The sequence below is a fragment of the Puma concolor genome, chromosome A1, assembly GCF_028749965.1.
Source record: "Puma concolor isolate L17-30 chromosome A1, mPumCon1.1.hap2, whole genome shotgun sequence".
Taxonomy (NCBI): domain Eukaryota; kingdom Metazoa; phylum Chordata; class Mammalia; order Carnivora; family Felidae; genus Puma; species Puma concolor.
This window is the reverse complement of record NC_141667.1, coordinates 7,231,656-7,255,751: the sequence shown is the minus strand read 5'-3', so window position 1 is coordinate 7,255,751 and position 24,096 is coordinate 7,231,656. Positions and strand designations below refer to the sequence as shown.

General features: G+C 42.5%; 1 protein-coding gene across 10 annotated transcripts in view; it reads left to right on the top strand.

Moving 5' to 3' along the window:
* The window catches only part of SEMA5A (semaphorin 5A), a 482,459-nt gene that overhangs the window by 282,675 nt on the left and 175,688 nt on the right, over positions 1-24,096 (top strand). For all 10 annotated transcript variants that reach the window (XM_086675940.1, XM_086675881.1, XM_086675888.1 and 7 more), the window contains one exon: positions 20,744-20,806. In XM_086675940.1, the coding sequence (XP_086532066.1) occupies positions 20,744-20,806 (63 nt within the window). The remainder of the gene's footprint in view (positions 1-20,743; positions 20,807-24,096) is intronic.

Genomic DNA, 24,096 nt, shown 5'->3' with positions numbered 1-24,096 from the left:
ATTTTAACTTCAGATGCTTGGCTGCTCTGGGATTTGCTTGGAGCATTATTAGAACACAACGTGTCCTTCACTTGGAGGCTGGGTGGTTGGTTTTCCAACTTCTGTTCATCACTGCCTCCCCTCCTGCCTTCAGTGTGCCCATCTGCTCTCTCCTTCCTGGCCTTTGTTCCCTTTCTTCCTCCCCTCCTTCCCTGCCCCCATTTCTATCTGTCATCTGTCTTCACGCTGTACAAGCCATATCCCTCTTGGCTTATAGACGTGTGGGCAAATAAGAGATACTTTTACATAGGAACTAATAGACATAGATGGAAACCGAAAATGATCGGTTTTGATGGTATGTGTTTTGTTTTTGTCCATTCTTCTGACATAATTCCCCCCAACAGACTTGGGCTTGTGTGTGTTTGCATCTTGCATGATGAGTCCATATTTCCTAAAAAGATGCTCGGCACCTAGCCACCATTTGAGAGTTTCTAATCTTCCAATCAGTTTAAAGGCAACAATCAGAGTAGATTCACAAGCTAAATTCTTCTCACCAGTCTGTGCAGGGGAGGTGGGGAGAGATGAGGCGAGGGTGTGTGTGAGAGAAGAGAAGTCCTAGCACTTGCGGCCCCTTTCTGCGAGGAGGCATGCAGAGAAACACCCAAGTGAGTGGGGCAACGTGGGCCTGGACGGACATCTTTTAGAGCAGCTCAGGTGGTTATCAAGCCCCGTGTGATCAATGAGAATAGTTGGATTTTTACCAGGTGATCCCATGATGAAGAACTAGTATGTGTCACAGCCATTAAAGACCATGTTTTCTTTTGTTTTGCAAGAACTTAAATTCAAGTCCTAGAAAAAGGTTAATGGCTGTATTCAAATGTCCTGATGGCTCTGGGGGCCCTGGCAGGACAGATAGGAAGAGGAGGGAGTGTTTTATTCCTTTATCATCAGATCTGTTTCTACTTATAACACTTCTGACATCTGTGGGGGTTTTCCCCACACCAACTAATTCTCCACCTCCCTGGACACCAGCTGGGTGTCCTAAAATTCAGTTTATTCTGACATTAGCTTCCCGGAATTCCTCAAACCCCACAGATTAAGAACTCAGTCCCCCAAGCCTGATCTTCGCTTCAGATGCCAGGCACAAGTCCAGATTGTCACCTGCACTTCTGACCAACCTGCTCTAAATCACGGCTGCCCTCCACCCCCCCCTTGGGCTCGATAATTTGCTAGAAATGGCTCATATCACCCAGGAGAACACTTGACTTAAATTCGCCCGCGTATTATAAAAGATGTGAGTCAGGGCCGTCCAAGTGAAAGAGATGCATGGGACAAAGTAATGCGGGTTGTGGTGCATGGTAGGTCCAGTTACCCTCCTGGCACCTCAATGTGTTTATCAACCCAGAAGCTATCTGACCCTCATCATGGAATACGTTTATGGGGGTTTCATTACATCACCACGATTAATCCGATCACGGTTATTGATGAGTGAACTCCATTTTCAGCCTTCTTCCCCCTCCTGGAAGTTCACGGGTGGGCTTGTCAGTTCCAACCCCCTGATCCCCATTGGCGATTGCTTTTCTGGAGAGGCAGCCGCCATCCTGAAGCTATCCTTGGGCCCCTGCCAGCAGTCACATCATGAGCATAAACTTAGGTGTGGTTGAAAGGACCTCGTTACGAATAACCAAGCACGTTCCTATCAGAAGTGTGTTCCTATCACTCCCGAAATTCCAAGAGTTTTCAGGGCTCTGTGTCCAGAACTGGGAGTGCGGGAGGGAACAAAGACCAAGTATGTTTTCTCAGGAAATCACACGTTGATAACAAATTCTCAACAGTTTCTTCATGCACAGAACTCTTTGCTCCAGCTTTTTCCAAATATCGCAATCAGCAACTTAACATGCTGAACAGATTTTGTAGGTTTTGTTTTTAGGTTTTTTTTTCCTTTCCTTTCTTTTCTTTCTTTTCTTTTTTTTTTGGCAGACATCTGTATCTTTCTTTTTCCTGAATGAATGGATTCAGCTTTTCTAAACATTTGGAATTCCTTAGACATTTATATGAAATTTTATTTTCAAATCTCCCTTAGAGCAAAAAAAAAAAAAAAAAAAAAATCCTGCCAACACACGTGGAAACATTTGTTATTATGAACCTTCCAGGAGTATTAAAAGCAAACTTTTGCCCAGTAGCTGTTTGCCTGTCTCCCTTCCATTGTAGCCCTGTTTCCAAGCTAAACACACATACCTGGAGGACGAGGATGGGATTAACAAGGGAGTTTTAAAAAATAATTAAAATCAATAAACGGTTAACAATTCTGCAGGCTTACTGTGTGCAGACTGTATATTTGGTGCCATTTACAAATTCTCCTTGTTGCTCACACGGCCCTTGGGGTAGTTGCTGTTTATTATATCCATCAAGCAACGAGGAATGATGGGGGAGAGAGAAATAGAGAGACTCAATGAAACCACGTAGCCAGGATTCTGCCCAGGTCTCTGAGCCCCCAGGTAAACGCAAGGGTGGCCGGAGCAGGACTTGCACTGTCTTTACGAACCGGGAGAGAGGGACCCTGCGACGTTGCCTTTGAGCCTGCGAGGGGAGAAGACCGACGGACAGCCAGACCCGCTGTCTCCCCATCTCCTTGATCAGCAGCCTACCTGCCTGCCTATCTGTCTTCATTAGGTAACCAGGCACCGTCCCCGAGACTCAGTACATTTGATCAGTACGTTTTTAATCCAACAGCCAAGATTTTTATCGCAGAGTAGAATTTCGCTTCGCCGAGCCTTCTAATTGAAGAACGGATATGAATGTGTAGAGTTCTGCCTGGAGCTAGCACTCGAGAACCCAGTTGAAGAGAAGGGGGTGAGACTTGTAACTTCTGTGGAGATTCCTTCCAAAGGAGCGTGAATATTTCTATTTTATTTTAGCGACCTGACATCTGACAACTCTTCTCCCCAGTGTTCCTCCTCAACCATGTTTCAGTATTCAGCCTGAATGAGCATCCAATAAATGCAGGCCTCTCGGTTTTGCTCCGAATGCCAGCAGCTGGTCATTGGGCGCAGAGATGGCTCCATGACCACCCTGCCCATTGGCTCTACCTCTCTGCCTCCTGGGGGCCTCTGCCGCTGTGTGCAGAGCTGTCCAGAGGCCCCCCTCTCTGCTCACCCTCGTGTATTCCCTACTTGTGAACCTTGCTGACACATCCCATTCATGGCCCTTGAAGTTGCCACTGGGAACCATCTGGAAGTGATGGCCAGCCACAGGATGCAATGCCGATGCTTCTCATGCTTGAATGCCTTACAGGTAACGTGGCGGAAGGAAGGGGCTAGAGAGCTTCGTTTATCCTAAACACTATTCACTGGCCTCCTGTGCCGCAAGGAGAAATTATAATTAATTTTTTAGAGCCATGCGGAGTCCCGGTCTCTAATATAAACCACATGTTTTGTTTTGGAGCTGACCGTGTTGATGGACATTTTCAGGTATAACACAGAACCTGTTACTTCATTTGATGGGCTGTCAGTGAAATTTCATTTGCTCCGAGAAAAGATTACATATACGAGTGTGTATATGAAATTATATATACATATGTGTCTATGAAATATATAGTCTGTTTGCCGGGCGTGCTGGGCTTTACTTTGCCCCCTTAGAATAGTTTTGTGGCTGTTTCTCCAGTGTGCTAGTACGTGCTTCGTGTATCTTATTGAAAGGAAAAGGCGTTCTGACTTTCATCCATAGGGCAGTTTGAAGGTATTCAGTACAGGCTGCAGTGAGGAGGTAATGCAGGGTTTTTTCTGTTTCTTACCGGGTGAAGGAGTCCTTCTCTGGCTTTGCTGCCATATTGAAACCTCTTTGAGGCCAGGTGTTGACTCTAGGGTTACGATGGACATGGCACTTTGTGGTTCACTGCTGAATTTCCTTGACCTCAGTGTCATGGGGCTCAAGCCACGTGTCTGTGTGTTAGAGCAAATCATGCCTCCCCCTGAACAAGGGCGTTTCACCGAAGGGTTTGGGGTACCCTTCGTGATACTTGTAATACAGCCGGCACCTGGGCACAGCCCCTGCCTGTTAACCAGCTTTGGGGAATGCAGGCTTATCATTGAGCTATTGTGACTTCTGGTTTGATTCCCTTCCCCAAAAAGCGCAAAACAAAAGCCAAAACGACACATGTGAGCCACCCTTAGGTCATTGCACGCCCTTTGTTTCCAAGCAAAGATGAATATGAGTGTCACGAGAAAGCGTGCGCTGTCTTTACCCCCAACCCAGCTCCTTTCCTGGACGGTGGGATACTTCTCCATCGCACCAGCACCGTCTGAATGGAGCGTCTCAAACTGTGTATCTGATCGTGGTTCCGTCTTCGATCCTGCACCTGCTTGCCGACCTCGGGCCGTCGTTTGTAATGCCCTGTGCCTCAGTTTCCCCTGCCCCTAACTGTGGCTGTGTCTTAATGTACTACGTCATCTTAGGGCTTAAGAGGCTTAAATGCAAAACATCCTATTTTCAAACGACATCATATAAGAGGCTTCTCTTCATATAAGAGAAAGGACACGATGTCCCTGTCCCCCTTTCCGGCTTCGAAGCCCTCTGACCCCCACCGCTCCTCGCCGGCTGCCGCACACACATCTCTCCCAGATCCGTGAGCACGAGGTGGCTTTTCACTCCTAACAGACCTTGCCCGTGCGGTTACCTGTGTCTAGCAAGCACGTGCCCCTTGCAGCTGCCAGGACAATCTCCAGTCTCTGTGCCCCTTTGCTCACGTGGCAGCTTGGCTGTGTCCTTCTGTGGCCCCCCATCTTTGCACCCGGTGTGTTCCCTTCTCGGTGTTCTCACACCATGTACGTTTACTTCCCGAGTTGTGTTCCAATTACTCCCTTTTCTCTCACTTTTGTCAGGCCGAGAATTTCTAAAGTGCAGGAGGCTTTAGAAAGGATCGTACTGTAACTCCAATTCTGTCCTATAATAGGTGCTCAGTAAAGATTAGTTGAGTATACTTACAAGTTAAGATGGATTACAAAGAAATCAACTGGATAATGAACATCGCCTGGGTTTGGGTGTTTCCTTGGCATGGAACCGATAAAAATAATTACATATGGATGACGTAGGGTTTCTACCCATGTTTCGTATATTGTGAGTTTAGTAGTATTAAACACAGGCTTCAATGACCGTCCTTCGTGTTTTCAGGCATCAGAGGAGAAACTTTACTTTGTCCTCTTAGGATTATTATGCAATAACACTTTTGTTGATCCCTGGTGTGAAGGGAATATAGAAGTTACTCTGTAAGCTAAGAGTTTCTTTTCCCTGAGACTCCTTCTTATTTAAAGGAAAAGCAAAGATTGGCAGAGATGGCCTAGGGATGAAATCTTTTGGAAATGCCCAGAGTCTGGTGCCTAAAAAAAGGTGAGATTCTGAGATTTTGTAGATCACATTTGAACTTGCTGCATCCATTTTTTAAGATTCAATTAAAATTGGGTAATTAAGCATCATGTGTTGGTCGAATCACCCAGATTGTGTATTAGCATGAACACAAATCTAGCTAATTATGAATGACATTTGTCAAAATACCATAGAAGGTAAGCCAATCAACGTAGTTATAAATAGACCGATAAGGTCTTTGAGTATACAAAGAAAATGATTGAAGACACTGGAACAGAGATAGTTCTCAAAACCAGAAATCATTTCTAAATTAAAAAGCAATTAAATATTGTTTAATTGCTATTTGGATGTATGTGTATGTGGCTTGATTTTCACAGCTACAACAATCCTAAGAAAATAATTAAGAGACTAATTATCCATCATCATAGTCCATTAAATCAGTTGCCCTTGAGAGCGCATCTAGATGTACATGGGGGAAAGTTATCTTATTTGGAGAAACAAAGAAGAAAAATCTACTTCTCTTAATATTCAACATAACCAGACCTCTAGGCCTTAGGAAGTGAGGATAACTCTGTTAGCATGATTTATTTCAGAGGTATTAGAGGTCTTAGGGTATGACTGTCCTAGAAAATACTACGGTGAAAGCACAGTGCTTCTGTAGAGCCTATGTGATGACTTTGGGAGGAATGTTAGGTTTCACCCTTTAATAGTGAACTACTAAATAATCTCAGCCTTGAGACCATTTAGGGAGACTCCCAAAGGCTGGATCCTCCAGTAAGACAACAGCGATGGGAATCCTTACATTGTTTGGGGTTGAGAAATTGAGACTGGGAGAAAAGATGGGCTAGTTCCCCACAAGGGTATGAACTCAAGAGTGTTATAGGTGCCATCATTCCTGTCCTTGTCTTCCCTGGCCCTGGTAGTGTCCCTTCAATGGTCTGTCAAACCTTCTTAGAGTTCTTCTGCTCTGTGCTATGAGAGGAAGGGGTTGGCCTCCACGTTGCCCATGGGGAGGTAAGGATTAGCCTTTCACTTGAATGGGAGGGAGTCTTAGAATCTCAGATTGGAAATTCCAGTGTGTTTTCTTAGCTGTGCCTGCATAATGCTTGGGTCCTTTATCTCATATCCAGGACACTGGACTCTGTTGACCTCGGTGCTTATCAACTTCTATGGTATCTCCGCAGGATAGTGTTTTTTTCATTTTCCCAAATCCAACATATAAACTCACTTTGGGAATATAACCCAGTGTGTTAATAAACTACTTGTATGTAGTTTAATAATCTTTACCCCAGTGTAATGTGCTGGAAGATGGGACTGTATCCACACTTGTCCACTCATACATGCTCTTAGTCTTGCCTTTTTTTTTTTTTTAAGTTTATTCATTTATTTTGAGAGAGAGACAGAGAGAACACACATGAACAGGGGAGGGGCAGAGAGTAAGGGAGAGAGAGAGAATCCCAAGCAGGCTCCACACTGTTAGCATGGAGCCCAATGTGGGGCTGGAACCCATGAACCATGAGATCATGACTTGAGCTGCAATCAAAAGTCAGACGCTTAACTGACTAAGCCACCCGGGTGCACCTGTCTTGCCTTTGATATAATTTCACGTGGGTTTAGGTAATTACACAGACTTGCAGAGTCCTGGGCTATTCTCAGGTACATCTACTTTTGTGTTTTCTGTGCCCTTTCAGAACTCGGGCTCGTGGAAGAAGTTCGCCAACCAACACATCCAAGCGAATGAGTACCTATGGAATTCACATTGAAACCTTAATGGTTTTGTCACAATCTCAGTAGTGACCAAGTGAAGAGACATCATCTGTCCAAACAAACCATTTTATTTCTCGTTTCCCCACCAAAGATCTTTTCCCATTTATTGGAAAGAAAAACAACGTATTTTATTTCCTCTGACAAGTTCAAAGCAAGCCAACTCACTCTTTCAGTAGGACCCTGGTGAGGTAGGAAGGAATTAGGAGTCTGGGAGGTCCTGGCACCCCACTCACTGAGAGATGGGGTCAAAGCACATGGATGCTGAAACCAGACGACCCCAGTTCAAATCCCGTGTCATCCATTTAATAGGTTGGTGACACTTGGTGAGTCACTTTTCTCTGCCACCTGCTGTATAGGGTCAGCCTGATTCAAGTGCCTGTTTCTCATAGTTATTGGGAAGGTAATGGATGTAGTGTTGGGCAGAAAAGCGTTGGGCATCATCCCCATCAGGAACTCTGGGATATTTTCCCTAATGTATCTTGCTGGTATTCTTTTAGGGTATTTACTGTCTCACATTTTCTGATTTCTGGTTTCTGCTGTTCCCTTTCTCCTCTATGCATCAGTTACGCTTGGACCATTGTGTCAACTCCAGATTGAGCGAGAGCTTTCTGCATTACAGGTTTACCTGTTCAGTCTCCTGGAACTCGCTGTGTCGACCCAAGAGGTGGGCAGTGGTGAATTCATTCAGAGTCAACACTTGACATATCATAGACCCAAAGCATTCCCTAAAAATGGCATTAAGTTTCCTCTGTGGGTATTGAGAATTATAATTGAGACCCAAGTATACCTGAAACTCAAGCATTAATTCCGGAATTTGGTTGGTTTGGAGGCAGAATAAATATTAGCCTTTTTTTTTTTTTTTTTTTCAACGTTTATTTATTTTTGGGACAGAGAGAGACAGAGCATGAACGGGGGAGGGGCAGAGAAAGAGGAAGACACAGAATCGGAAACAGGCTCCAGGCTCTGAGCCATCAGCCCAGAGCCTGACGCGGGGCTCGAACTCACGGACCGCGAGATCGTGACCTGGCTGAAGTCGGACGCTTAACCGACTGCGCCACCCAGGCGCCCCAATATTAGCCTTTTAATAGCGTACTTCTTCCTGAATTTTTCACATAGGTGAAAATCTAAGCCTAACCGATATGAAAGCTTAATTTTTCTTGTTTTCTGTTTTTCTTGCATGCTTGTGTTTTCTAGTATTTTTCCAGTTACAAATTTCAACTTCTTTAGCTTTGCTACATGTCCTGTAAGTCAAGGGTTATAAGTTTCCCGTCATTTTTCATTTCGGTTTGTACCATGTATCTTCTACTTAATCTCATTTGTTTGATTTAGGACACAGAATCCCAAGCAAATAAGTCATGCTCATACGACTTTAAAAGTGAAGTTCCTGTGCGAGACTAGTATGAATTCCTATACTGTTAGCAGTATCTTTCCTGTAATGAATATGGTTTGCTTGGTTGATTGTTTTTGTTTTTTTTTTTTTTTTTCCAGTTACTTTTGAAAAACCAGAAGATATTGCCAATGAACTAAAAGTGTACTTGGTTCAAAAATGTGGTGGTCTAAATATTCCATGATTTTTTTTTTTTTTTTTGTCAACTACTTTGCTATTTTGGAAATAGGTTTATTATCCTGTTATGTTTTTCTTCAACCAGCGTTGTAAAGGTAGTTTTATTTTTGTAAGATTAGAGCTACTTATGGGGGTGGAAAGAAGGCCTTCCAGAATCACGCATGGTGCTCTTTCCAACCAAAGTCCATTCCCAAAGGGTGGGAATGAGTTTCCCATTAGAAATTAGACAAACTTGGGCCACTGATGTCCACCCAGTTGTCAAGTCAGGTATGTGGCATCTCCCCTCATCGCAGCATCTACTTTTTCAGCAGGAGAGTTCTTCCTGCTGAGTAGCGGGTTACCCGTTCCATCTGTGGTCATCCGGTTGTCCCTACTTATCTCAGCCTGTCACCATCTGCCTGCCGGTTGCCTGCAGCAGCCTCTTAACCAATCTCCTGTTCACCCACTGCTCTCCATCCCAGGCCTTAGCACACCCCAGAAGTCCTTCTCAGTTACTCATCTCACCATGCTGGCATCTTACCAACTTACCCATGACTTTTCCTGGCTCATGAAAATCTCTGAACTCGGCATGGATCGGGAGTCCCGTCTTGAGCTGCATGCTAGCCTGTAAACCCACATCCCTCTCCAGTCCCTACCTTAGCGACTTTTAGTTCCTCCCACACATACACTTTCTTACCATTCCAGGCTCTGAACTGGCTGCTTCACCTGTTTTTCCCGAACACCCCCTCTTCCATCTACTCACTCAGGGGTCAGTCCCTTCACAATCCAGCTCAAGCTCTGCTGCCTTGGGAACTTCCCTTGATTCATCCCTCCCCATATCTGGGCCAGGTGTTCCCCTTCACTGCTCCCCAAACTACCGCATGCACCCCTCAACAGCTCCTTGATATCAGGGACTACATCTTTCATATTTACAGGGACCGACTCCAATATTGGGCAGAAACATGGAGGGGAATTTATCCATATGATGACATTAAAATCATTTGTCTGGAGGGGTGTGTGTGTATATGTGTGCATACGTATGGTTCATGTATACATATGCCTATATTCATTTTGTATCACTGCTGGGACAAATGAACACAAACTTGGTGACTTAAAGCAACAGAAAGTTATTCTGTCATAGTCCTAGAGGCCGGGAGTCCAAAATGATTATTCTGGAAGATCAAGGTGTCTCGTAGGCTGCGCTTCTAGGGGAGAATCTCTTCTTTGCCTCTTCTAGATTCTGGTGGCTGCTGGCCTTCCTTGACTTGTGGCTGTGTCACTGCGATCTACCTCGGGGTCACATTGCCTTCTCTGGGCACGTCAGGTCCTCCCCTGCCTCCTTTGGCAGGGTACACTTTGTTGCATTTAGGAGCCCTTCGAATAATCCAGGATAATTTCCCCATCTCGAGATTCTTAATGCAATCCCACTGCAAAGTCCTTTTTTTTTCCCATATAAGGCAATATTCACAAGTTCTAGGGAATAGGATGTGGCTATCTTTTGTGGGGCCACCATTCAGTGCACCACAATGTCGCCTCCTAACGCATGCAAATGTGTGTTTCTGGATGCTCCTGGAGCCATAAAGCCCAATTCCTTCACGGGAAGTTGGGTAAAGTTACAACATGTGGCAACTAATTACCTGCTCTGCCTAGTAGGATAGCAAAAACCCTACTGAGAAGGGACCAAATGGAGGCGGGGGGGGGGGGCATAAGTGATGCTCACCGCAATCTCTTGTAAAGTTGTACCCCCAAATTTTCATTCTCAAATAAAATATCGGAGACATTACATATATCAAAAAAAAACAAAAAACAAAAAACAAAAAACAAAAAAACCCAAAAAAACCCCAAAACCACATGCTCTTATTCTCATACTTGAAACATTTTGGGACTTGTTTACTGGATGGAGCTCCTTCTCATCTAAGATTTTAGTGATAGTTACGATGACATTTTAGGACTTTCCACTGGTAAGTAAACTGATGATACTAGAGAAGAGAGACAAATGTTTGAGGAAGCAAATGGCAAACTCACAAAGCGCAGTTTAACTCTAAATTGTTCCATTTCATACACTCCTGCAGATATTCATAAAGTTATGAGAATGTTAAATAGGAACTAGGAAATGAATATATCAATAATGCTCATCAAAGTATCCTTTAACATTGCGGTCACATTATAAATAATGTTTCTTGAACAGAAGTATATCGTCCTGTATCACGTTTTATTTAAAATAAGAAAGAGAAGTAACGGCCCAAATGCACACCGGAAAACAAACTTTAATGTTCATTTTTTTCAGCTGCAAACAAAAATTTATGGAAATGCTGAGTAAGGCTCATAAAAAGGGTTCTCAATATACCCTGAGATTTGGTGAATAGATCGATATGTTGTGAACCTGGAAATAACGTCAATCTTGGTAGTGGTAGGCTGCATCTCAGGAAACGAGCATTTACGATGTGAATAATAAATAAATTCTGAGTGGTTTATATCAGTGGCTCTGAAATAATTCCCCGGGAAGCATGTATAACCTGGGCCTCCTGTGTACTCCAGTGAATCTCGTGCACACAATCTAACTCAGAACTGCAGAGGACAGTAATCAGGTATGAAGTGTTGTTTGTTTTCATGAAGCCAGTTTCAGAAGAAAAAGACAAAAAATGGATAGGAAACTAAAAACAAACACTCATCTATTTATTTATTTATTTATTTATTTATTTATTTTTTTCCAACGTTTATTTATTTTTGGGGGACAGAGAGAAACAGAGCATGAACGGAGGAGGGGCAGAGAGAGAGGGAGACACAGAATCGGAAACAGGCTCCAGGCTCTGAGCCATCAGCCCAGAGCCCGACGCGGGGCTCGAACTCACGGACCGCGAGATCGTGACCTGGCTGAAGTCGGACGCTTAACCGACTGCGCCACCCAGGCGCCCCAAACACTCATCTATTTAAATCTATATTGGCTGTTAAGCTGATAGTTTATGTAGAATGTCTTCATTAGGTTTCAGCCAGAATATACAATAATGGGACCAAAGCTGCTGACCCAGATGTTGGTGACCTTACAGTTCTAGCAAGAGAAATCTAATACGCAAAAGTCACAAATGGTATTTAAGGCGTATGGATTATCGTGTCTCTGCATCTTCATTTGTGTTCATGCTGTGATTGCTGGAGTCTTTTTCTACATCTATTTCACATTGCTTGTGAGATTCATTCCCTTTGAACCCTTTGAACCCTTTGACTATATTTCCAAACGAAATCTCATTACATGGCCGGGGCACTCATTCCTGTATTTGGGCTAGAATTGTCTCTCTTCACTTTTCCCAATGGCTCTAGAATATGATTGCCAATCGTCAAGTACCCTGTGTAAGCATGCTTTGGTCAAAGCCATGCTACAAAGTTAGCCTTGCAAAGACATTTCCAGGACAACCTTCGTTATAGCAAGTAGTTTGTCCCTAAAGTCGGTCCTTATCTTACAAAGGACCCATGCCAATATACTGCTCATCCTCTATTTTTATTTTATTTTATTTTATTTTATTTTATTTTATTTTATTTTATTTTATTTTTTTATTTATTTTTTTTTTAAATTTTTTTTTTTCAACGTTTATTTATTTTTGGGACAGAGAGAGACAGAGCATGAACGGGGGAGGGGCAGAGAGAGAGGGAGACACAGAATCGGAAACAGGCTCCAGGCTCTGAGCCATCAGCCCAGAGCCTGACGCGGGGCTCGAACTCACGGACCGCGAGATCGTGACCTAGCTGAAGTCGGACGCTTAACCGACTGCGCCACCCAGGCGCCCCATATTTTATTTTATTTTTAATTTGTATTTTGCAACACCTCATGTCATTGTCATAGAAGTTTTCAACTAGTCTGAACAAACTTAGCTTGGCCTGATGGTTTTCATGACTTTCTATAATCAACTCATTCCGTTTGGGGCACCTCTTTGCAGGCACAGAATAAACGTTACTTCAGATATAACATCTAATTTTAATTTGAGTGTTTTGAGTGTGATGTATCTAATTTCTAGTGAACATTAGGATTTCTGTTGAACATTACAGATGCTGTGATGCTTGAATGGCATCATCTACATCATGTATGTTTTAAAAAAATACAGAGAGAAAATACAGCATTAGAAGCAACAGTTTTTTTCCCAACAAACATTGGGAGCTGTTGAATTAGGCAAGTCCTTGGGAAGTCGGTCTACTCTAATGGCAATTCTTATCCCATGCTTGACTGACTTTGAATTGAGTTTCTTATATACTAATACGTTAGGAAATTTGTATATAAAAATAGTCCTTCCTCTGGTAATTGGATTTTTTCCCCACTATGGTTAGGCTAACAAACTGCACAATATGCCATTTCTCAAACCAGTCCCACTTGGATCCGTGAAAATAATTTTCTCGAAACCCAGAGCAACTTCTTGTGCCAGGCTTACCTTCCGGTACTACTTTAATAGGACCATTTTTGAAGTATAATAATTGTTTGATGCTTCAGTGTCTGACTATTGTAATTTAAAATATTATGCCACGTATTATAATGTCCTTTGATATTGGTCTCATTCCTAATCACTTTTTTTCACAACATCATCTCAGTGGGGTTCATCCAAGTTCAGGGGTAGGATTCTTAGAGCTTGTCCTCTATTACTTTGTTTTTCTCCCTCCTTGGGCCATTCCCAGCATTTAAATTGGGTATCAGAGGCACCTGGTGCCTTAAAACCAAATATGTCAGATATGCTTCCTGGAACCCCAGGATTCTAGAGGTGCTCAGGGATTTTACATGACTTATGCTTTAAATCTATTGTTTAAAAATCATTTACACCAGTGTCCATAATATACAAAATGTTAAGGTTTTGGAAACCCTCCATGAATTAACTTTTATTATAATGTTACCTGGATTGCCTGGTTTATTGGGGAACATAGAATAAAGTGACAGTTGTTATTTTTGTTATACTCCACGTTAACTGACATTGAAAGGTGGCCCTGTTTATCACTATTTAATGTGTCTAAATCAGTATTATTTCAAAAGAGAAAACCAAAACAAAATATGGACATAATTGGATATCGAGTGCTGTGACTCTCAGTGGTCATTTGTTCTTACATTTTACTAATGATTTAATGCTGTAATCCTGGCATTTATAACATGAATTTGGTAAAGGCCACTTTTACTGTCTTTTATATGAGATCATGCATAAGAATTTACTTAAAGTGAGATTATCGTTAAGGATTTACTTAAAGAAATGAGTCTCCTGCTGAAGAAGTGTAGAAATCCTGCTCTGGTCCTTCCTGCTTTTCATTACAGAGCAGCCTTCTTCATAGCCCTCTTCCTGCTGTCAGGGCAAAGTGAAGTGCTTAGGCGGGGAATCCTTGAGAGGCTTTAGCGGCAGAAGTGCAGTGCATTGTGGGCTCGCCCAACCAACTCAAGGACTCCAAAGCCTCATGTGCCCATTCCACATGGGGGGCCCTATGAAGGTTCCCTAGAGCCACTTCCAAGGCTGTGGGCACAGAGAATTCTATATGCATTGATTTATTCAGCAAGTGTCTGTTGAGTTCTTGTCGTATGTGAGGCATTGTTGTAGGTGCTAGGGTCACAAAACCAAGAGGGCAAGATGTTTGCCCAAATGTGGCTTGCCTTCTAGTGGGGATTCATGAGGCAGATTGCAGTTTTACTAAATACATTGTTAGAAAGGCCCCAGTAGGATGATAGTACTTGAGCAAATATATGCAGGAGTCACAGGCATTAGCTAGGTAGGTATCTAGAAGAAGAGTGTTCCAGAAAGTGGAACATGTGTGCATTGTCTGAGGACCACACCAAGGAACCCATGTCTCCCATAGCAGAGTGTGGGGTAGAGGGCACTAGGAAATGAGATAGAAAATAAGTGACTGGATATGGCAGAACGTTCCAGATGGCTTTGACTTTTACTCTAGGTGAATGAAGGACCCTTGCAGGGCTATCGCAGAGGAAGGATAGTATTTCAATATTTGTTTCTAATGTTTTATTTTTATTTTTGAGAGAGCACAAGTACGGGAGGGGCATAGAGAGAGGGAGACAGAGGAGAGCCCAAGGTGGGGCTTGAACTCAGGAACCGTGAGATCATGACCTGAGCCAAAGTCAGATGCTCAACTGACTGAGCCACCCACGCTCTCCTCAGTATTCATTTTCAAAAGTACAACATTGCTGTTGTCGTCAAGAATAGACTGTGTTCTCATATTCAAGATGTTTAATTTTACAAAACCAACCTAAGATTTTTATGTCTTATTTTGGCCATGCAGTTGTTGACCTTAGAGTTTCATTAGTGAATCGTGGCCCACTTAAGATCAATACTAGGACCATCAATAGGTCCAGAAGCTTTAAAAATCCATAGCCTCATGACAAAGGAATCAATATCTTTTATGATTAGTTAATATTTACTGAATGCCAACAGCTCTGAACTTAGATGTGCGCAAATTTCTGTGATTGAGACGTGCATTTCTCTACATTGTGGGGCAAAGGAACCACGACAATCAGTAATGAGGGTCACTTTAACAACTTCGATGATGGGAGAGCACAGACTTCAATCCAAGGTACCAAGTTCAAATCTTGATGTCCCACTCACCATTTTTGTGGCCTTGGAAAGTTATATAGCTGACGTCCTCATCCAGAATGTTTAGTAATGTTATCTCTCACATAAAATTGTAGAGACTTAGAAAATGTATGAAAACACCCAGATCTATAGTTAGCGCAATGCAAGAGTTTTGTAAATTATTATCAATATTTTGCCTAAGATTTGGCAGCTAATTTCCAGAAAATCAATGACCCTTATTTGTGTCAATCTCAGACTCTTACTTTCATGTCACACTCTGTGTGCCAGGTTGAATAATATCCTTCCAGAATTCATGTCCACCCAGATTCTCAGAAGGTGACCTTATTTGGAGGTAGAGTCTTTGCAAGATGTAATTAGCTAAAATGAGGTTTTCTTAGAGTGGGGTGGGCCTTAACCAAAGAACAGTCACCTTATAGGAAGAGGGCATTTGGACAACCAGAGGCAGAGGCTGGCGTGATGGTTCCACAAGGCCTGGAACACCAGGGCTACCGGGCACCGACAGAGACTATGAGAGGGGCAGGGAGCCGACTGGCCCCTGGGGACTCCAGAAGGAGGACCCTTCCTGTCACTTTGACTTTAGACTTCTAGCCTCGGGGACTGTGAGGGAGTGAGTTTCTGTTGCTAAGCCACCCAGGCCACGGTGCTTTGTTATAAAAGCCCTAGGAATCTAATATACTGTCTCCTCAATTACAAAACAGCCCTCAGTTTAGAAAGATCCAGCGAAAATCAGAAGGCCCAGCGAGCATTTAACAAGTTGGGAACTCCGCTGTGCAATTACCACAGTAAGTTTGATTTGGTATTCTTATGTGGAAGAGAATCTTGGGCTTCGATATAAGGTTTTTAAAAATAGTACCAACACGTTTTTATGGGATTTCTAAAGTAACGTGTTTCTCTAATTTTGGATGATGTCAGTGTAACGAGGATGGAAACCCAGCAGTTGGATAATAGGACTAATGTCCCCTTAGAGTTCTCTGATGTGGAGGTCAGCAGGAAGAATGAAATAGACTCGCTTATACTTGCTGTGGACGTAAATGCAAGTGCACCGCAAATTAGCATTAAAAGCAAACGTACATACCATAGACACTAAGAAGTAAAGACAGAGGGATGTTGAGCAGATCCTTCCAGAGCGACTAAACTATTTACCCCTCGTGTCTTTCGAGGCACACCATTCGATCTCTAGTGCTACTTGTAAACCTGTCATGTGTGGCCACTAAAGGTAATTAGTGAGCATGTCTGCGCTTAAGGATAACTGGATTATAACACTTTATTCGAGTTACGTAAAAGTCACAGTTATTTCAAGTTCCAACTCATTTGTGTTTCGCTGCTGTTTTGAACAAGGATATGGTCTCACGTTCCCTGGCAATGTGTTTATAGCTGCCACCACGATTTAACATTCTCCAGCATTTCACAGAAATCCATGACATAAGAATATGAATGCAATTGTGTATATGTACATATATATATATATATGTATGTGTATATATATACATATATATATATGTAAAGCCCTCAGGTGGTTGTTAATTTTTGGCACTGTGTAATTAAATTAGTTTTTTTTAATGTTATCTTTTGCCAGTATCTAATTAGCAAAGCCATCTGCTGAAAGAGTAGTGGCCCATCTGCCTAGAATGTTGTTCTCTTCATTTTTATGAAAAGTATCTGCCTTTGCTGGTCCCTGTCTAATTAACTTCTCTCGCTGCGGAATGTGATAATACACAGCTTTGTTTATATACTTCTGAGAACTGTGGACTTATATGTATGTAACACGTACATAGAGCCAATCTTTTCTCTTTCCCACATCGGATCTACTCCTGAGATCCTAGCTCCGTTTAATCATAGCTTGAGCGTGTGTGTGTGCATCATGGTGAGGTATGCGCCGTGTCGCGTTTCCTTACATCCCCAGGATTTCTGCAGATATTAAATGATTTTCTGTAAACCTATTCTATTTCCTTTTCCATCTGCCTGTAGCACTGTGGCTTTCCTGAAAGTTGATGATATTGAGAGCTCCAGGGTATCCCTGGGCCTGAGATGAACATGGCTGTTGTTACAATGGAAATGACCACTGTGGAGTTCTCACATTTGGCAAGTGCTGTCCAGATGATGGAAGACACTTATATTTTATCATAAACTAATACCTGGTGTGTGCAAATATCCTGTATATGTCTGTTTCTCTTCCATCGGAGCTCACTAACCACATATCACATGAAAGAGACATTGAACGTGTGCCCATAAAGCAAATCTGTAAGTGGCTGAATGGCACAGATGTTATCGGTGTGTATTTACAGACAAAACAACACACAACAAAAAAACATTCCACAAACATGAATCTTCGTGTCTTTTAAGATGTGGATGTCTCACACTCTTTGCCTGGTCTCTATAGCCTATGGATATCCGTGTAACCACAATATTACTGTACTTGTCTGCTGCCAGAAAATATAATGAAGATTAAATGCAGAACAGAAAAGAGAATTAACGTTTTTTTCTCTATGAGGCTATTGTGCAATAGAAAAAGACAAGAGATGATAAAAATTAGATTTAAGAAGACAAAAAAAAAAAAAAAAAAAAAAACCCAGACTCAAGAAAGAAGATCATGAGTGTTGTACAGAGATCTGAAACATAGGATGTTAAATGCCTTCACAGTTGTTTTGACTGCCATAAAGATAGGTTCGTGTGGATGGGGAAAGTGTCTTAAAAGGAAGTCAGCTGGAAAGATGGCTTCACAAATCAGCAGTGGGGTTTGTTGCAAAATGATGATGCGTGAAAGAATAACAAAGAATCTTCTTTGAGGATAGAGTGAGAAGGCTTGATTAAAAGGAATTTAATTGATTAGAACAAGTCTTGTGGACGAAAGAAAGTTATGACTTGGTTCAAACATGATTTAATTTCAAACAGAATGAGTAACTCCGAGAAGTACACTCTGGTCCAGGAGGATTCTACTGATACTTGTATTTCTTTCTAATTAAAGTGGTGGGTTTTTTTGGTTGTTTGTTTTTGTTGCCTGCCCTCTCCCCCCCCCCCCCCTGCTCCCCAGCTGTGAAGTGGTCAAATGGGTAATCTCTAGTTCACTGAGGGGATAGAAAGACACTTGGGATTAATCGGGAACATTCGATTTTAGACCAATCCGGAAAAGACATGTTTTCCCACTGTATTCTTTGATAAGTCCTGTGACATCTGGTAATACTTATCCAGCTTCACAAGAGGTAGCTCAGTCCATTCCTAACATAAATCCTGTCTCTCTCTCCTGTCCTCTGTTCAGGTAGGAAGCGAATCAACAGAAAAGCTATACAGTCATGGTCTTCAATTAATTCTGGATTTGAATATTATTGGAAAACTGGTTATAACTGTAATGAAAATGACTTGGAAGTAACTTTGCTACTTTTAATAACTGTCTTCAGAAAAATCTGTAAGACTCATCCTATTTTCTAGTGGTCTAATCAGCTTGTGGGTGCAGGTACGCTTTCTTGCTAAACTGGATAAAGTCATGACATATTTTTGAAAACTCTCATTCTTTTTTCTATTACTTTCCCCTTCCAGTCCTTGGCCAGTATTTATCTTGAAAACGCAAAGGCTACTCGGGCACTAGGCAGACTGGGGAAACTATTTGTTTGCCATTTCGGCAGAAGGATTGGAACAATTTTGATGGCATTTGATAAATATCCTTGCAACCCTTGGACTAACCATGCTCCTCATAGGTCTTAGGTTTACTGAAAAGGAAATTACTATTTAACTTTCAACAAAATCACTAGATAACAAGAGCCCCTAGGAGTGCCTCTTTATCTAAAGCTTTTTATTGTGTGGTTGTCCTGGTAACTGTATAACTAAATCCCCTTGGTGATAAGAAGGCAAAGTTGCAGTAAGGTCAGCTTTGTTGAAGAGCATGTTGTAGTGTGTTGATTCTGTTTTGAGTTGACCAAAGGGCAGACATATGGGTATCTTTATTTCAGTACAAACAACAAAGTCAGTTTTGTAAAGAGATCTGAGAAAGGTCCACTCAGAGTAATAGTAATCACTTATTTTAGGTGAGCCTCGTGGGGACACTAGATCTGCACGTGCTCCTGAAACCCTTATCTCTTCTCGGGAGGTGTCCTCTCTTTTCACGGAAGTATTTGTCATCCTAGCAGGGAATTCAAGTCATTTGTTCGCATCAGATGCTGACTAGCTGTGACTTTATTGCTGCCTTTAACCATTATGAACAGGAAGAAATCACGGAAAGAATTAACGAATTCTCTTATCAGATGCTGACACCCACAAAAATCTCTAAGTCCACACAAGAGGAAACAGTTATAGTATTGTTTCTGTTTGAAAGACACTGAGGGGGTTCTCTTTAGAATACTTTTCTTATGGACTCATATTTGCCAAGAAAGATAAATTATACAAGTTGCAGTGTTTTGTGCTTTAGTCTCTGTTATGTAACATTCTTTGGAGGACAGTCGATACTAGATGATGCTGCTACCATTACTCTGTTATTCTCCTAGGTTTAGGAGAATTGAAAAATGTCTCCTTTCTAGAAGGAAGACTGAAGCCATTATTCTCCTTCCTAATATTGGACAGTAGCTTATTTTTGGCTTTGTTTACTATATTGTCTCACATTGGTTCAAACTAACAAAAAATTGTCCCTCGCGTAAATTTTTTTCCCTGATAATGATTTAACTGGTTCTTCAGAAATCCTAAATTCTCTGGAAATTCCAGCTCTCGTAGTAGGATGAAACACAAACCGACAGGAAGACAAAAGATGAACAACTCAGATGCTTCAGTCTGTTCAAAGAAATGATTCACAGTCTCAGCATGTAGACGGTTAACGTGTGCAGGCTTCATTTCTTCCAGTGAAATCAACACTGTATACTATCTCAACTAATCACAGGGTTCCCTTTGTGAGTCGGCAGCCGTGTGAAAGTAGGCGTATCAATCTGATCACTGTGAGTTCGATTTGGAAAGTTTGGAAAAAAATGCCCATGGGCTGCAGCTCTAAGTGTTTAGTTAGAGCTGATAACAGTATGAAAATTACTGGCATCAGGTGAAGTGGTTCTTTGCCTGAGCTGTTTGTTTTATTGACTATTCATCATTTATATATGGATCTTGGGACTAAGGATATGCAAAATCATCCTTGCTCCGTTATCTTTGAATATTGATAAATGACATACTATTAAGAGAAAACACAAATGTCCAAATGAGTATTCGGATCATTTTGTTTCGAGGCTTGGCTTTTCCGCATGCTGCAGATCTGTCCTGTGATTTCACTCAAGTGACAGTTTCACTCAAGTGACACCCGCTCCTTGCCTGCTTACAGTGATGGGTCTAACTATCACACTGTTACTGCTTACATGCAAAAGCTTAGGGGACCAGTCCTTTCAAAGGCTTTGATTTCAAAGCTAGGTATAAGCCCCTATGCGTGAATTTCGTGGATTTAATGTAAATTCTTACTGGCTCCACGGTATGCCCACATTTCCTTATCTGAGTACCGGTGGCTTATTATTTTTTCCTGTTTATTCAGTCAAAACCATACCAAGTGCTGTCATTTTGGTGTTTCCTACAGGCTGTGGAGTGGGGCTGTGACGAAGTCACCAAGAAGGCCTGTTACAGTAAGGGCAAATCAAAGGTAAGGAGCGTGTGCCTAAGGAAGGGTGTGGCCACCTGTTGGAAGGAATATATGTGGGGCATTTTAATATGAAGGCCATTCCTGATGATAGTGCCATGGAAATTGGAAACAAGCAAGATGCAAAATATAGGTACAGCGGATTCTCAAAGCTTTAATATTTAAATTAGGATTAACCACGGTTTCCAAAAAGGATTGGGACTATAAGATCCGATCTGATTTGCACAATTAATCATTAGGCTGTGACATGAAATCAAGTGGCCATAATATCATTCAGAAAAATATGGGCCTGAATGTTTGAAGTAACATTTTGATTCCCCTCCCATCATATCTTAGAGCTAATCCCATAAAGTGACCATTTGATAAATAAAATTATTACATCAGAAATTATGAGGTTTCTTTATAAATTCATCTTAACCTATGTATAAAATAAACTCCTTCTCTCTCTCTGTCTGCTACCCACCCCTTCTCTTTCCATATGAAAATTTGCATCCCCAAGTTTCTAAGGAAAGAGCAGTTGAATATCACACACACACACACACACACACACACACACAATGCTTGTTTTTTTTGTTTGTTTATTTATTTATTTATTTATTTATTTATTTATTTATTTATTTATTTTGAGAGAGAACACAAGCAGGGGAGGGGCAGAGAGAGAATCCCAAGCAGGCTCCCCACTGTTAGTGCGGAGCCCCAGTGCAGGGCTCAAACCCATGAACCGGGAGATCATGACCTGAGCCAAAATCAGGAGTCCGATGCTTACTTGACTAAGCCATCCAGGTGCCCCTGGAAAGAGCAGTTTATAGGCAAGGTTGGAAGTGCGTTTCTTGAGCAACTGTGCACGGGGTAGACCTGCTTCCACACAGTTGGTGGGCTCAATAAAAGCAGAGTTCCTTCATCCAAGGAAATCTGTTTCTGAGAAAGTTACACCGCATCATCTCGAGGAAATTCTCTTGCAGCTGGTACATGGGCTCATTATGTCTCGTTCTGACAGTGATGGTCTTACTTTATGGGAGTACGGTCCTTTCCAATGTGAATCACACTCTGTGTTAGAGAGAAGAACAGATACACAAAGAACAGCAAGAAAGGTTCCCTGTGCCAATGTGATCCCAGAGCCAAGAGCTTGGGGAAAATGTGGCGAATGGAGTGAGCACTGGTAAAAGATCGTCACACTGTCTGTACTTGGATAAGACTGTTATGCACTTTATTTTACCCATTTGCATTGCCCATTTCTCTGTCTTTCAAGTTAACGGTTTTGAGAGTCAGACATGGAGGGCAGTCTTAAGGAACTTAATCATTGGGTTTTCCAAAACTTGAATAACCAGGAAGAAGGAAGAGGGGAAGGAAGACAATGCAATCTTAGCCAGGGAAATGCTTGGAGACGAAGAAAGAGAAAGAAGGCAGAAATTTCCAGGGGCACCTGGGGGGCTCGCTAAGTTACGCATCCGACTTCCACTCAGGTCATGATCGCACGGTCCATGGATTCAAGCCCTGCATCGGGCTCTGTGCTGACAGCTCAGAGCCTGGAGCCTGCTTTGGATTCTGTCTGTCTGTCTGTCTGTTTGTCTGTCTCTTTCTGCCCCTCCCCTGCTCATGCTCTGTCTTTTTCTGTCTGAAAAATAAATAAACATTAAAAAATTAAAAAAAAAATAAGTGTCCTTCCCTTCTTTGGCCATAAGTCTCCTTGTGTTCCTTATGTGTTTAAGGATTATTAATGTAGCCAACGTTTCTTTCTGCTTATAGTCTATGTGTCAATAATTTTATAAGAATCAATGTGGTAGCCTTTTCCTAGCAGGTCATTACTACGCAGAGTGAAAAACTGCTTCTGCTGAGTCAAAACTGACCCATGTTTTGCCTTAAGCTATGACCACTTGGTTGTTTGGTCATGAGGTTGGAAATGAGGCAAATCAGAAACAGAGGGGAAAGGCCATCTTTCCTTCCATTAGGTGATGGGCACTTGATTGACATGAAGGATCAATCATTCCTACCCTCGGCTGAGTTTTCTGAAACACAGAAGACAAGTGAGTGAAGGGAACATTGTCAAATAAAACCAGACCTTCAAGCTCCATATGTTTTCTGGTTTTAATAGGTTAAAAACAATGGCACCTCTCAGTAGTTGTAAATTGATTGAAACGACATTTGTGGATGGCATTTTTTAAGACTGTCTTAACACAGATGAAGATGAGTTTCATCTGCCAGGACTCGAGGGGAGATTGCACGCTCTCGTGCGTTGTACTAAGTGTATTAATGGGCCCGAACACACTTGTGCACAACCTGTGCTCAGCTGGAATGGAATTCGGTTGTGTAGCCGACCCGTGTGCAGTAAAAGTTCACGTGCGAAAAATAACATGATGGGCGTGTCGAGGCATCAGCCTAAGCAGCCCTGGAGGGGGGATCTTTGGATGGGGAGAGCAGAAGGAGGGACATCCAGCCTTTCCGTCCTCCTTTACTTGTTCATTTTTCTCATTTAGCAGTACTCGTACTTTTTTTTTTTAATGTTTATTTCTGAGAAAGAGAGAGAGAGAGCGGGGGAGGGGCAGAGAGGGAGGGAGACACAGAATCGGAAGCAGGCTCCAGGCTCTGAGCTGTCAACACAGAGCCCGACGCAGGGCTCGAACCCACCAACTGTGAGATCCTGAGATTTGAGTCAAAGTCAGACACTTAGCTGGCGGAGCCACCCGGGCGCCCCTCTGGTAACCAAACTGGGCCACATGGGAGCCGTCTGGTACTTTCTTAAAGTGGCACCTGACACAGCAGCCATTGGGTGAGAGCCCCGAGCCCAGCTGCTGGACACAGAAGAGAAGGAAGTAGGACACTTCCTATGCAAAGGAGCAGCCAGGCTCGTCCCTGAATTCACAACTCAGACAACCCAAATTTCTCTGTTCTTTTTTTCTTCCAAGAGAGACCGCCTCTTTTTTGAAAACATTTATTTATTTATTTACTTAATTATTTAGAGCATGCACACGTGGGAGAAGGGCAGAGAGAGGGAGAGAGAGAATCCCAGGCAGGCTCCGAGCTGTTCCAGCTCTAGGGCTGGAACCCATGAACCGTGAGATCACAACCTGAGCCGAAATCGAGAGTCAGCAGCTCAACTAACTGGGCCACCCAGGCATCTCGAAACTTCTGTGCCTGTTCTGACAGTTCAAGAGGCCAGATCAGAAAACATTTTCACAGAGTCACTTCAGCCACAGCTGTCCCCTTGTCCACAGTTTTGCTTGTGACAGTTTCCATTTCCCACAGCCAATTGTCCCGAAGCAAAGGGTCCTCCTTGTGATCTATCAGAAGGTCAG